General features: G+C 40.8%; 1 protein-coding gene across 4 annotated transcripts in view; it reads left to right on the top strand.

Moving 5' to 3' along the window:
* Positions 1–2,472: 2,472 nt before the first annotated feature.
* LOC102379377 (solute carrier family 12 member 7) overlaps positions 2,473–15,454 on the top strand; it is a 109,378-nt gene continuing 96,396 nt past the window's right edge. For 2 of the 4 annotated variants that reach the window (XR_003096155.1, XM_025215077.1), the window contains exon 1: positions 2,477–2,644. Coding sequence is in view for 3 of the 4 variants with exons in the window: in XM_025215077.1 (XP_025070862.1) it covers positions 2,605–2,644 (40 nt within the window). In the remaining variant the exon portion in view is untranslated. Of the gene's footprint in view, positions 2,645–15,454 lie in introns of all 4 variants that reach the window. The other 2 variants (XM_025215079.1, XM_025215076.1) reach the window with 2 other exon arrangements.

The following is a 15,454-nucleotide window of genomic DNA, read 5'->3' as shown; positions in this document are numbered from 1 at the left end:
TCCTCTTGCCCTCAGTGTGAAGGTTTCTGCATATGCTTTGCATACACTGAAACCAATTGCTTGATTGTATGTATGAATAAAATAAAAAGTAGGGGTCCTATGAGAACCGTAGTCCTCAGTCATAATATCTGGAGTAAATAAAATGTTTGTTCAGCTGCAATTGACCTTTTATCCCTTAAATTCCTGAACTGTAAATATTTGGTGTATAAGAAGCATAATTGCATTGTTTTCCAGGATCTTGTATGACACGCGTCGTTATGGTGTCAGAATACCTTCTGGTAGTGTGTGTGTGTGTGTGTGTGTGTGTGTGGTGATCTGACTGACACATGTAATGTGGCTTTCTTGTTACTCTCCCTCTTTCTGTCTCTTTGTGGCATGAGCTGCTTGAATTATGGGGTATTTTTTGTTTTGATAAGATTCCTTTTTGTGTATGTTGCTACCTTTCTAATACTTGAGAGAGGCAAAATCATAGAAGTGGATTTTATAGTTGGTGAGGTTTGTGATGATCTTTGTTCCCAAAGAAGTTTTATTCCATGTTCTTAGCCCAGCTCCCAAGAAAGCTTAGTCTCCCACACCAGGTATACCTCAGCCCTAAAGTACAGAGCTCCAGCATACCTGAGGAGGCAGGTTGTCAGTTCTGATCTTTACCAGGGAGCTTTTAGGCAGTGCATTTAGATTTCTTGGTCTAGGCACCAGTCACTCTTGGAGAGCAGGACAGAAGCTCTGAATTTTGATGATACTTTGTGGGGAAAATGAGCATAGGAGGTCAAGTTAGTGCTTTGTGATAACCCACATTAGTAAAAGAGTTAACACTTTTTTTTCTGACATCTCTCAAACATTTTCTCTGATAGCTCCCATGAAAACTTTTTGCACTGTAACTGATGCAGTCTACTCTAGTAAACTTCCAAAGACAATTTGGACAATGAAACCTGGAAATGTTTTCATGTAGGTATTGGGAAGAGTGTGAGATTTGTCAGACTGAACTGGGTTCAGCCTCCATCTTCCCCTCGCTCTTTGGAGTATAACACTTGAATGAATTTCAGTCCAATATATGCCCTACTGTAGGTATTCACATGCCATGGCAATGCCAGAGGGATTTGAAATGCTGCTGTAATGTAACACTTGTATTGTCTTTTACAGTGTACTTTGTAGTGTGAAATGGAGGCACCCAGGTATGCTGTGACCCAAGTTCCTCCTTCATGTTTGTATGACTCAGAAGGGTAGACATTTGAGATGTATTTTTTTCTCACTTTTCTTTAACCATATGTGTCAAGTTAGAGTTGCTCAGAAAGAAGGAAATGACAAAGTGGATATGTTTTCTAATTGATGCAAAAGTTCCCAGGCAAAGGCACAAAACAGATCAGTTAAATTGCTGACTTCCTTTTTTTTTTTCTTCTTTTTCCTTTTGGCTTACAAACAAGGTTTTTCCATGTGTAAGTGTGGCATATGACCTGCCTGGTTCAGTTTTCCTGCTTTCAGAGGCATCATTTAGCATCTATATTGTAGTTAGTGACTTTTGTTTTACCCTGTGGAGTCTCTTTGGCTGTACTCTTATGTATTCTTATCAGCTGTCTTAGATTTCAGCTTTGTCAAACTTCAGATGTACCATATTTTCATGGTGTTGCATATTCAAGGTGATTTGTAAATGAAACTTTAGATTTACTTAAAAGCTTCCAAAGTAAATTTTATTATCAGTGGAACTGTTGTACTGTATGTGGAGTTCCTGGTAATTTTTGTCTTATAAAAAGAACTGGATTTAGTACTTCAGTCTAACTTGACCGTAGGAATTAACCTGTGCAAAGTAATAACATCACAACAGGCTGTCCTAAGCTGCTTAATGTTATTGAGTATTTAATACATGCAAAATGACTTCACAGGGAAAATTTACAAAACCTGCAAATAGACAAATAGCAATCACAAAGGAGAATTAATATTTAATAATTAAACAACGTTAAATTAAGTGAAAACATGCAGTTGTGGGTTTTTTAACTTATTATTTTTATGCTAGTACACTGGCATTCATAAAGAACATTTTTGAGGCTAATACTGTTAAATTTTTAGTGTTTAATGTCCATATAAAACTTGGTTACAGAAAACAAATTTAATGTGTGCGCCTGTATTATATATCTATAATTTTTAGCTACTATGGCTCTTAAACATAATGTTATGGATCAGTTATTATCATAAATGTTAGCCCCTGGATTAACATTGCTCATTGCGCATAAACAGAAAGATAGACATTTGCTCAGTAGAAGTGTCCTAAAATTGAATTTTTAGGGGTGAAAACGAAGTTGGAGGCAGATTGTCTTCCTACTTGGAGAAACTGAATGTTTAGGCTCTGCCCTTTCCACTGAGCATAATGTTTGTCACTGAAGATCCTACAGCTTAACTGTGTTTGGAGAGAGCTGCAGCTGCAGTGCAGCTTGGCTTTGTGACATAGGCATACTTTAAACTGCATGAAGCCTGGATGCCTTGCCTTGGGATTAATCCACTACTACTGAGACACAGGATTTGAGGTCTCGCATAAAACGGAGAGGGGGCAACTATCAGCTTCCTGTTGTTTTGTTGCTTCATACCTGAAGAGCCAGCAGCTTTTTCTTTATTATGAATGAACAAGATTATGAGGAAGGTGGGCCAAGCTCGGGTGAGTCTGTTCTTTAAATACAAATGTTTTATATTTGACAGCTATTCTGACTTTTGTTGGAAGTCCAATTGAAGCTTCTGCAGAGTGGAGGTGACTTGTTAATTTTTTTTAGCATCAAGGGTATGTTCTACTAGATTTTAGTAACAATACTAACAACACTATACTTGAGTTCAATAACAATATTTCTTACATTACTAAATGTTTAATTGTAATTAGCGTACTGACGAGAGAGGGTGATGCAGGATCAGAATCCTCTGTTACATAAAAGGCTTAGAGAGAGGCAGCTTAAGATGCCTCATTCTGCTTTTCCATATAATTTAAGTAAACAGCACTTGTCAGTGACATAAATAGCTCAAGATAAATTAATTTGTGTTTTGCAGCGGCTGCTATTTTTTAAGCACTTGTTTACCTGGAATTATTTTTGTAAAATAATGTAACTTGATTAATGTTCATGGGTTTATTAAAACCTCTTAACTGTAGTATACCTAAACTAACACATGTTTTGCATGTGCTAACTAAAATTACTATACATTTTTCTGGAACAAACCTGTGAGTGTTTTCCTAATATCTAGGCATGATGAGGAAGATACTATTACAGTTTGTGCTGTGAGTTTAAACTGACTTCTAATATGTCACCTTATTCTGCTTTAAATTACATTTTTAGCTTTATTTTTTGTTTTAATGGCTTTTAAAATAGTAGATACATGGGGAATAGGATGAAGAGGAAACACCTGCGTCCAGTCTACAGATAGGTTCCTGTAAATTTGTTATAGAACAAGCCCTAATCCTTTTTTCTTTTTGCATAAAGATATAATATAGTATAGTGTATAATGTTAGAGTAAGAAAGTTAATGCAGCCAAGTGCTAATGAAGAATGTGGAATGAGGTGGGAGCTTGAAGAAGGACTGGGGAAACTCTTGTATATTAACTCAATAAATAGGCTGTATAACAATTTCTATAAGTAAGTTTTGCTTAAAGCAGTCATTAAGTGAACAAAATAGTGTTTTCTCATGAGTAATTAGAATCTGAACAAAAATCAAAAGTCTCTCTCTCTCTCTCTCTCTCGCGTATATATCGCATGTTGAAAGTGAAGCGTCCCAATGGAAAGGTGCTATGAAAGGTCATATTCAAGGACTCTTTGTAAACTATTTTGAGGGTCAGAATAGAGTGATATTTAAAAACAAAAGGTAGAAAAATCTCTTGGACTGCTTGTGAAACTGTATCCCCAGCTAAACTGCCTTAAATTACAAATCTGAGTCATGCTGATGAGTTTATACCTCATCCAAACAATCCCTGTCAGTGCTCTTAAATAGAAGTTTCTAGCTTTTGTCAAGGTAATGCTGCTGGCTGGGTTGGGGGCCCCACTGTACTAGGGGTTGTAATTAAAGACAGACAGTCCTTGTCTGGGAAGGCTCATGAACTAAAAAGCACAAAAAGGTGTAATGATAGTGGACGAGGCTACAACATATAAACAAATGACACTGCTGAAGAGCTGACACAGCTCTTCTGAAATTTTGTTTTATTTTGTCTTTAATAATTGAAGCTTGAGGAAAGGAGCTGGTAAAGGAAAGATGAGGAGGGGAATACTTACAGCTTGTTACTTGCCTAGGCATGTCATCATTGATTTTGTGGGTTAGAGGTAAGCCGAGAGAGGGGTAGGCTGGTAGCCATATAGATTTTTTTTTTTTTTTTTTTTATCATAAAGCTTTTTTTTCTCTGCAAAGGAGAACTCCTTATTACTTTGTTCAGCTAGGTAAGGTGGAGTTCGTTTTGAAGGAACTTGAGTTACAGACGAGAAGTATTTTATTTATTGTGGAAATAAAGGTTGAGTCGGTATCAAATGGGCAAGAGTATGGTCAGCACGTGAGCAGACTTGAGTGGAGCAAGACCAGAAAAGTGAAGGCAAGAGTAATTAAGCCATGAAATGAGGAGGGTGTGGATAAGAAGTTTGCCCTGCACAACAAGGGAAGCTCCATTTTTTATTTTATTTTTTTAAAAGAGATGGGGGAGAGGGGCAAAACTTTAAGACGCGCTCAATATGTGCAAACAATGGAGAACCAAATCAAAGATGTTACCTAGAATCAACCTTGAGTAAGTGAGGTGACAGTGGTGGTGTTCAGTATGATGGTGAGAGGAGGGCTTTTGGGAAAACACCAAGAGCTTGGTTTTAGATGTGTTCAGGTTATGGCAGGGGTGGGCAATTATTTTGGGCAGAGGGCCACTTACTGAGTTTTGGCAAGCCATTGAGGGCTGCATGATGGGCAGCCCAGGGCAGATTAATATTAATTTTCTAAATTTTTTTAGGGGCCCCGTGGGCTGGATAGAATGTCCTGGTGAGCCACATCTGGCCCCCGGGCTGCATTTTGCCCACCCCTGGGTTAAGGTGACAGCTGGGCATCTTCTGGAAAAGATGTTAGAATGACAAACTGGCACACGAGATGGAAAGGGGAGAGAAATTTAGAGACGTTTGTCATGAGCAGAAAGGTGTCAGCTAAAGCATGTGTGTAGGTGGGAACTCGTAGAGGTAGGTTTTAGAGGAGAAGGACCAACAGTTTAAAGTTCAAAAGACTTAGTTTTTCTGTTTTCAGATGGACAAATACAGACTATTCTTTATCTAAGGTAGAAAGTCTAGCAAGAAGAACCAGTATCCTTGCAGTAGAAGATGGTGCCAAGTCACTTAAATTAAGTGACTACTGACTTCACTTTCATATAGAGCCTGGGTTTTTTTTGAGTGACTGCTTCCCCCCACAGCAGCTTCCTGACCCTTTCCAGGAGCATAATTACAGCAGCACAAGCTGGGGCAGGGAGGGGTCTGGAAATTAAGGGGTAGAGAAGAGTTATTATGTTGGTGCACTTTTCTCTCAAGTAAGGAATGATTCATCCATGTAGTGGACATGACTACATAACCATCTAATGCAACGCCACTGCTTTGAATGGTACTAACTAGGAAAACCCAGTTAATAAGGTGTTTGGGGGGGCTTTTTAGTTAAATACCTAGAATTTCAGAACCTTGAGTTAATGAAAAGTCTGGGCAAAGAAAGAAATTGGCAGGCTCTGGCATTAGATCTGTTTTCAGTGGGAGCAAATTCCAGGAGCAAAGGTCTGTTACTAAAAATACCATGCTTCTGATTTCTTTTGTGATTCATCTATAAGGCTAGATAACTTCATTCAACTGGAATGATGTAACTGACATGGCAGGTTTGGTATGAGAGGTACCTAGGTCAGTAAGGTCTTTTATACGTAGTAATGAGAGAGCTGATTTTTCATTAAAAAGTGGACTGACGGCTAATGCTGAGCATTGAACAAATGGCCGTGCAGCTCTGCTCTGCCTTAGTGAAGGCTTGCAAGTGACATTCAGGTTAAGTTCTGTTAATTGGTAGTGTTGATTCTAGAACAGTGATTCTCAATCTTGTTAGACACGGGGCACCTCTTTGCTTTCACTTGTCTCTTGTCTATGGGGGGGGTGGGGGGGAAAAATAAAGCAATTTTGTTGCAAAAAACTCAGAAGGACTCCAAGATGTCAGAATGTTTTTTTTGACACTATAGACTTCTATTTGAAGTCTTTGGGTTTACCTTGTGAACGGTGTGTCAGTATTTATACTCTTAAAAGGATCTCTTGACACTTCAGGGTGCTGTAGCTCTTTTGGTTGAGAATCACTCTTTTAAGTAAATACAGGTTATGAATAACTGAATAAGACTTGGTCGTAACAAGTGGAAAGTCTACTCTGTTGAACAATTGAAGATGGTGCAAAATGGCACTTTTTTGTTACTGTTGCTATTCTGAAATGCAGTTGCAATGATGAATCTAGTAAAATCTTGAAGTGTAAAATACTCTTACAAGTGAAAGTCAGGTATCCAGCAACTGTAATGGTAAAAGACTTAATTAGGTTTCCTCTCCCAATAATCATCAGCATTACTGTGACCGGGGATGATCTTAAACTAACTGATTTAAAAAAATTTTTTTTTTTCCATCTAGGAAATTGATTCATTGTTTTACTTGCAAAATACTATCCATTGATAGCTGCTGAGAAGTTGCCATAAAAATTGCAATTAAAGATTAACCTTAAAATAAATGATCACAAACTTGATTCAGTTTAAATTAGAAAATTGAAAGTAGGTCTGTAAGTAGACAAGGTTCTTTGGGTAAATGTGATTATCTTTTATTAGACCAACTAAATCATTGGAAAAAATGTTCTTTGTAAGCTTTCGGGCACAAACACCCTTCTTTAGGCATGGGGAGAGTCTGTAATTGGAAAAAGGTAAACTGAAAACAAGAGTAGTTGGTGAAATCTTTTTGATGTCTGAGGGGTTCAGGTACATGACTGCATCCTCAAATTGGAGAGTCATTATACCTGTGACTTATAGAAATTCCTTTTTTTTTTTTTTTTTTAATTTGTATGCCAAGCAAGGATTAGGAACTTGTAGGGAAGGGCTCTACAGTATGGGTAGGTAAACCCTAGCATGGGTACCAGGGCGTGGCACATGAAAGCATTTTGCTTAGCACGTATGCTTCAGGATGGATGGCAGAGAAGGAGGCTGTGCTGCCACAACAAGGATTGGGCCCCTTGTGGCTTCCCCACTGTCTGCCTCCAACTTGTCAACATCTTGCAAGGTGAGGTTGCAGGTATGTTTGGCACTCTGCCCACAGATGTTTCTGCCCCTGCTCTAGACCTTACTGAATAAGTAACTTAAAAGAATATTAGGAGAAAGCAGAGTGCCTACAAAGAAGGGAGGGGGGGAGGAAGGGCTGTTCAGCAAAGACTGCTGTATCTTGGCGAGATATAGATATATATAGGTAAAGCAAGAATTGCCAAAGTACAACTAATGATTTTTTTTTTTTTTTTTTTTAAGTTTAATGAGAATAATACATTGTTGCATATACACGAGCTCAAGCTGTGGTTCTGAGCTGGTCCCAAGCTGATACCATCCACTTACGATTGAGTGCACTGTCCAGTACTCACTGCCCCTTTGGTGAATCGGTAGTTTAAGTTAATTATTTAGGGTGAGTGTTGGATAGGGTGAGTGTTGGATCTGTTGTCTGGCTCAATCCATGGCAATGCAGCAATGGTAGTCATTTGTAGATGTACCATAGGGCTGGGACTGCAAGCCAGCAGGCAACCTGCTATTGGAGTAATAGTGTGGCCTAAAGCAGTGGTTCTCGACCCTTTTTTTGGTATCGGGACCCATTTGTAAACATCCATGGCCAGTTCCAACCCAGTGTCCCTTGCTCTCAACCTGCTCTCCCTACCCCCAGCCCTCCAGTGTGTGGGGCAGGAAGGTGGTTGTATGGGGGGCCCCAAACAGCCCCTTGCAGGCTGGAACTCTGCCAGCCTGCAAGGGAAAAGCCACCATTTCCCATGTGGTTTTTTTTTGTTTTGTTTTGTTTTCCTCCATTACAGGATAATCAATTTTTAAAATGTATTGATCCATTTCTAAAGCATGTTTGCAACCCTTTTGTATAGTCTTGCAGCCTACTTTTGGGTCACAACCCATGGGTTGAGAAACACTGGCCTAAAGTGACATGCTGTTACCATTGAACCTGAGCCACACACATGTACTGTGAATTCAAGTCCTATTCTTGCTTTTCATCAGTAGTCTGTCCTAAGCTGGTCACTGGAAAGTGGTTCCTTTTGGAAATTGCACCATAGAGCACTGCACTAGTGCTTTTTGGGAGAGAGATGCTTCAATATGTTCTAAAAGTCTAAAATCTACATGTGTTGTTTGCAAAGCTTCTGCGCTGGTCAGAGCTGCGACTACTGTACAGAGAAAAGGGCAAATGTGTGGCCACTGGGCACAAAGGGAATTCCCTCTTCCTTCCCCAAGTGAGAAACTTCTTGTCATTCTGATTGCTCTGAAATTAAATGTTTAGTGAGACTGACTTGAAAATGCATGTGCCACCACAGGAACCTAGCTGGAGTTTGGCAGGGAATTTCTAAGCTCATTCTGTTTGAACACAATGAGGTTTAATGCAGTACAGATGCAGGACTACACCTCTGAGGAAAGAATGGAGGACATACCTAACTAAAACCAGGACTGTATCTCAGAAAAATAGAATCTGGGGAAGGAGTTAGGGTCAAACTGGACAAGAATTTCAGCCTGATAATCCCAGTGTAGTGATGTGGTAAACATGTGATCCTTGGATGTAAGGGCATAATGGACAACTATACCACTTCATGCAATGTTGATGAGGCTACTCCTTGGATACTGCATTCAGTTTCAATGCACATGCTTTAAAAAGATGTTAGAAAGATAGAGACAGTGCAGAAAAGGTTGATTAAAAATATTTTGAGCCTTAAAGAAAATACAGGGTGAAACTATTCTTCTTTAGCTTTTCAAGAGAGACCGAGGTAGGACTTAATTACTGGATTAAAACCTTCAGAGAGAAAATACCAGGTACTAAAAAGCTCTAAGCTGGCACGCATCAATAGCTGGAAGTTTTCTTTTTCTTTTTAAAATCAAACTAGAGGTTTATCTTAAAGGTAAGATTAATCATTGTTCTTTAGCAATCCCTCTCAGTCAAGGAAGATAGTCTTCCACGATTGTCTGAAGAATCTGCAGGTCTGAAGAATGCTGATGAGACCGATCCGAGATCAACAGACTCTGCTGTAACTTGGGCATGTGTTTCTGTGCGGGGTGGGTGGCTCCAGAATCTTGATTCAGTCCATGGCATGCTGTTCCTACTTCTCCCGTTTTTTCCATCTCCTGTTGTCATCGTGAGGTTTCAATCATTGTAACAAGCTTGTGAATTCTCTGTTTATTGATGACTTCAAATCAAGAAGAGCTGTCTTTCTGGCAGATATGCTTTGATCCACCCCCAAATATGAGGCCTAGTGCAGCGGATTTTGGGTAATGTTCCCTGGCTTGAAGTATATGGGGGGTCAGATTAGGTGATCTAATGTCTTTGGCCTTAAAATGTACAGAAGAGTTCTATGGCTTAAATTTAGGGGAATTTGGTTAGGGGATTCCAAAGTTACTGCCGCTACTAAAATGAGCTGCTTATAAAAATTTCGGATTCTCCAAACAGTTTTGATACGGAAACAGAGCCTTAGTTTTAACTTGTATTGTGACATTTATAGCATGGACTGTCTTTAGGATCAAATATTAAATGATCCCAAGGGGTAGTTAACAAATATTTTTGCTCTGATTTCTGTATTCCCTAAGTGGTTTTGGGGATGTCTGCTCATAGGCAGTTATGGAGACCACTGTTCTCCTGGTAATTCTTTTGTGGCACACTTCTAATCTACTCAGATTGGGTCTTGGAGGAATAAATATTGTTCTTTGAATATAAGGACCATCCATTTGAATCACGATCTTCAGGGTTTTTTGTGTTTTGTGAACAGAAGTTATTTCATTGTACCTTTTTCATAATACGTCTGAACGCATGAATAGTATTAGCCAGTTTAGTAGTTGTTTCATAGTTGGTAGGGTCAGAAGGGACCTGAGCAGATCATCAAGTCTGCCCCCCTGCCATGGGCAGGAAAGAGTACTGGGGTCAAATGCCCCCGGCTAGCTGTTCATCCAGCCTCCTCTTAAAGACCCCTAGGGTAGGAGCCAGCACCACTTCTCTTAGAAGTTGGTTCCAGATCCTAGCCGCTCTAACTGTGAAGTAGCGCCTCCTGATGTCTAGCCTGAATCTACCCTCTACCAGCTTGTGACTGTGATTTCTTGTCACTCCTGGTAGTGCTCAGGGGAACAGGGACTCCCCCAATGCCTGCTGGTCCCCTCTGACTAGTTAGTAAATGGCCACTAGATCCCCCCACCTCAGACTTCTCTTGTGGAGGCTGAACAGGTTCAGGTCCCTCAGCCTCTCCTCGTAGGGTCTTCCCTGCTGACCCCTGACCATGTGGGTGGCCCTCTTCTGGACCCTCTCCATGTTGTCCACATCCCTCCTGAACTGTGGCGCCCAGAACTGGACGCAGTACTCCAGCTGCATCCTGACCAGTGTCGCAGAGAGGGGGAGGATCACCTCCTTGGACCTGCTTGAGATACATCTGTGGACGCATGACAAGGTATGATTGGGCCTTCCTGACCGCATCCCCACACTGTTGGCCCATGTTCATTTTGGCATCAGTAATGACTCCAAGATCCTTCTCTGCCTTTGCACTGATGAGAAGGGAGTTGCCCAGCCTGTAGGTATGCTGCTGGTTCTTCCTCCCCAGATGCAGCACAGGCACTTTTCAGTGTTGAAACCCATCCTGTTCTCATCCACCCACCCCTGTAACCTGTCCAGATCTGATTGCAGCCTATTCCTTCTAGTGTGCCCACTTCACCCCACATCTTAGTGTCATCTGCAAATTTGAGCAGGGTGCTTTTTACCCCTTTGTGTGCCACATAGGAGTCCTCTAACCATCTCCCAAAGCCCTGATCTGGGGCCATTTGGATGGGTTGTGTTTTATCTGGCATATGTGGTCTGATATGCAGTTTGGAAGCTGGGATGTTGTAGGAGGGATCAGTTGTGCTGCTGAGGATATTGCTGGAAGTCTTGTACTGGACTCTGGCTAGACTCAGCCAGTTGTGTGCTAGGACTGTCTTGCTGGGCAGCAGAAGGCATGCTGGAATAGGAAGAAGTGTATTGGGTGCATGGCACATGCAGACAGTGCTGAAAACAAGGTGGGTGAAAAGTGGAACCTTTATAACAATGAGTGGAACTTGCATTGCAGGATTCGGAGCTACTTTTTCTGGTTTTGTTCATTTATTGGTGCCACGGAAAGGTTTGGAGCTAGGCAGAGCTGGTCACTTGGTCGCAATGAGGTTTTCCCAGGAAGATTTTTTTCATTTTCTTCTCCAACCAACAAATCTCCCTCTTCTCAGACTCCCCAGCTCCCAGTTTGTCATGCTCCATCTCTACTTCCTTAAGATCCGGGGGAAATTCTTGATTCACAAGGTAAACCTTGTTAATACAAGGTTGGGCTTTACTGGTAATGTTTTATGCTCTTCATGATTAGTAAAGGCATCTGTACTCTAACTTTTGAGAAACGGGAAATAAGTAGTTGAGGTAAAACAAACTTTAAACTGGAGGACACAGTTAGGTAATGTCTCTCATACTGGTCTCCTACACAACTGTAACTCCACCTACTTTGATTTAATGCCTTTAGTCCATGTGAGGGATTTCACACCATGCTTAGGAAGTATCCAAAGTGCACTAGAATATTGTACTTGTATGTTTTTTCCTTTTTTGAGGGGTGGAGGTGGCTGAGGGAGGACTTGGCCAAGGTCAAGCCTGGGAACACACATAGTGAGACGATGACCCCCCTTGCCCTGTGAGCTGCACAAGTGTTGATGACTGTTGGTGCTAGCTTGAGCTTGGAGCAGTGATATTTCAGGTCAGCAGGGGCATGGAGGACTAAAAGGTGTGAACAACCCCCCCCCCACACACACACACACACACGCACTTGGTCTGTTTCTCCAAACAAATCTCCAGGGATGTGTTGGGTTTGTATCCTGTATTCTAGTGGTTCTCAAACTTTCTAAACTCCAAGGTACCCCTTGGAAAGTGCCATCACTTAGCTTTCAGTTGTGTTTTTCTGTGGAAAAAATAATAGAGTAATTCTCCTGTTTCAAAAAACTCAGATTAGAACAAGTCAAAATTGTTTTCTTGCTGAAATTGATTCCTATTTGAAGTCTGTGGCTTACCTTGTGAATCGCCTGTCAGTGTTTGTGCACCTAACTGTGCTAATATTGAGTAACAAGCTTAAATAGGCTCTTGTAGCACTCTGGTTGAGATTCACTGCTTTATTCCATCTGGGAGGGATTCTCTCCAGGACATCATCTCTTGCTCTTGGTGTACAGTCTTATGACTCCCTCCTCCCACCCGCTCCCCCACCCCCTCCAATGATAGCTGGGAGTCCCCAGGATGATAGTACAGCATAGGAGAAGGGGAGGGCAAGTGCCACCATGAGACTGGCACTGTTGGTGGCAGTTTCAGAGGGCACAGAGAATATACAACAGAATATCAGACAAGCATAAAGCTTGCTCTCCTTTTATTTCCCCCTATTGCATCATGTATCTAGTAGAACATCTTCTGGAGTGGCTGATTTAACTCAGCCATTCTAGTGACTTGAGCACTTGTACATGTGATTTTGTTTTTACAATCTGATCCTCTTCAGAGATTTCCTGAAATATCATGGCCCACATGTAAAGGAAACAAAAGATCCCTTCTCTTTTGCTCCTTCATCTGTGCTTAGATTACAGTATGAGCTGGGATAGTTAGCGGCAGTTAATCCCCAGCTCCATACAGCTAGTCCTAACATAATGACCGAGAGAACATGGGATGTAAAATCAAACTGGTGTGGGATTTCTTGTGCTTCCTTCTGAACCTTCTAGTAACTATGGTCAAAGCAGAGTATTGGACGTGATAGGCCACTGCTCTGATTCAGACTGATGAAATCACTTAGTTTTGTGTGTTCTCACTAACATCTTTAAATTCTATCTTGAATTGCAGGCACTTCTAACAGAATTCAAAACCTGGTTACATGTTTATATGGATTGTAAGAATGTTCAGAGCTATATTAGGTAATGCTAAACTGATCGTCCTTCCCTGCTTCCTCCTCTTCCTTCCAGCTGCCCTCTCCGTACCTGAGAATCAGAAGAAATGTGAGCCTTCCATGTTTTGAGAAGTTTTTAAAGCCAACTTCTAACTATTGGGGGTAAGCCTAAACCAGGGAGCAAATTATCTGGTGATTTAAACTCTGCATAGAATTCAGGCATCACAGTGAGTGTCTAAAGCCTTAAATTGCTTGGACATGACTACAAGACAAAGTGCCTATTTTTACTTGCTTTAGGGTTGTTGGTCTAAGGACATAAGCAGACAAGGTTCTTTGGGTAGATGTGATATCTTTCATTAGACCAACTAAAGAGTTGGAAAAAATGTTCTTTGGAAGCTTTTGGGCACAAACACCTTTCTTCAGGCATGGGGAGAGTCCATTGGTGTTTTGTGTGCTCCTGGGTAGAATAGAAGCCAATTTCTTCTTGCCATGCTTGCTCAGTGGGGAGACACTTGAGGTAGATTGCCCTCTCTCCGTTCTCTTTGTGTTATCTGCAGGAGGTGGCTAACAACACACCGTTTGAGTGTTTTTTGCTGTTGAAATTGGCTTCCCTCCTTAGTCCCAGTGCCAGAAGCTGTTAGGTCTCCAGACATGTTGCAAAGCCCATCGATTCCTCAAGCTTTTGAAGGGAGGCTGAGGTCAAAGACGAGGGAGATTGTGGTTTATTTTGCCATCTTCTAGTTAGCCCCTATCTATTTGTGCAAATGTGGCAGGTTCATTCCCTTGAACTGGATTATGCGTCGAGTATTTTGATTTGAGAAGGGTATTTCTAGAAGTGGTTGGTTTTTAATGTGTTTAAATGAACACCATTCTGAGAGTAGAAAGCATTTTAACCAAAAATAGCACATATCTAAATTTTTAGACGGGGACACCTTTTATTTGAATGAAATAATGCTGAACCCTCTTAAGTGTGTCCCTACTTTTAGGAGTTTATAATGTTAAAACCAAGAAATGGAAGTCAGGCAAAAGGGAGTAACAACTGGCAGTTTATAAGCAGTCTGCTTGTTAAGAAGTGAGTCTTTAAGGGCATACTCACATGTAATAGTGTAGTGGAGTTTCTCTGGTGAAAAGTGTCTTGTCAGATTTTCCATACCCAAGCCCCTCTTCACAAGTGGGAAGACGGTGATGGGAACACTAACACTAGAGCAGAAAAGGTTGCATGAAGTTTAACAATAGACTCTGTAGAGGAAGAGCAGAATTATGGAGATCTTAAGGGGTGGTAATAAAAAGCTTAAATTTGGATGTGATCCAAGATGGAAAGTCAAAGAGATTTGGAGAGTAGGAAAGCTAAGTGGTATGTTTCTATTTGGAGCCTCTGGTTACATTTGGCAAGACTGATCTTTAAAGCATCTGTAAAACCGTAATCTCATTAGAGATGTGGTGCTGTTCTTTTGTGCTGTTGGATCAAAGCCTACTAATTGTTTTTATACTCTCTCTCCAGGTAATTAGAATCTGAAACATCTTAATTTTTTTAAATTGTATCAAAACTCGAGTTACAGAAACTACAGAACTGAAAGGCAGTTGTTTTACCTATGAATCGGGCAAATCTCCAAAGTATCCCTTTTATTCTCTAATCTCAGAATTGCAGAGACTGCTGTCTATGTACATGGTTCCTTCCTTTTAGCTTTCCAATACCTCATAAATAATTTACCAGTAAAACAATGGATGTTTCAGAGAATGCTGACAGAAACTTTCTTATACGTTCTGAGTGCTTGCTGCTCTGACACATCTTCCTAATAATAACTTACCAAACAAAGAAAGTGGTCAGGAGGAGGAGGGAGGAGAATACTCTAACCCTTTTTAGTGTAGTGGTCAACATCTACATCAGTGATTTTTTTTTTTTTTTTTTTTTCAACTTGTTGCCCGCAGACCCAATGACTGTGATCAGTCAAAAGTATATGAATACCCACACATAATTCCAAAGGGTCTGCACCTCCATTCGAAATTTTTTAGGGCTCTGCAAATGAATTAATTTTGAAACCTGCTGATCTACATAATAAAAAGCAGAACTCAGAGCTGTGTCTGTCTAAGGTAGCCTACTATTTGTCAGTGTTAGACACTGCTCTCAATGACTTTCATCTTTCCCAAATTTCAGTTGGTTGGGGTGACACTCTTAGATTGGATGTGTGGTTTAGGATGAATTTCTTGGGAAGTGCATAGTCGGTGTTCCGTGAAGAGCAGCAACAACTTTCTTTAAATAACCTGTGCCAAGTAAGCGTGTTTCTTACTGACAGCTTCCAAATCAGCACCTTCCTGAAGCTGCTCTT

The sequence above is a fragment of the Alligator sinensis genome, unplaced genomic scaffold, assembly GCF_000455745.1.
Source record: "Alligator sinensis unplaced genomic scaffold, ASM45574v1 scaffold1222_1, whole genome shotgun sequence".
In the NCBI taxonomy this organism is placed as follows: Eukaryota; Metazoa; Chordata; order Crocodylia; family Alligatoridae; genus Alligator; species Alligator sinensis.
Note: the sequence above shows the minus strand (reverse complement) of the source record. Positions and strands in the feature narration are given on the sequence as shown.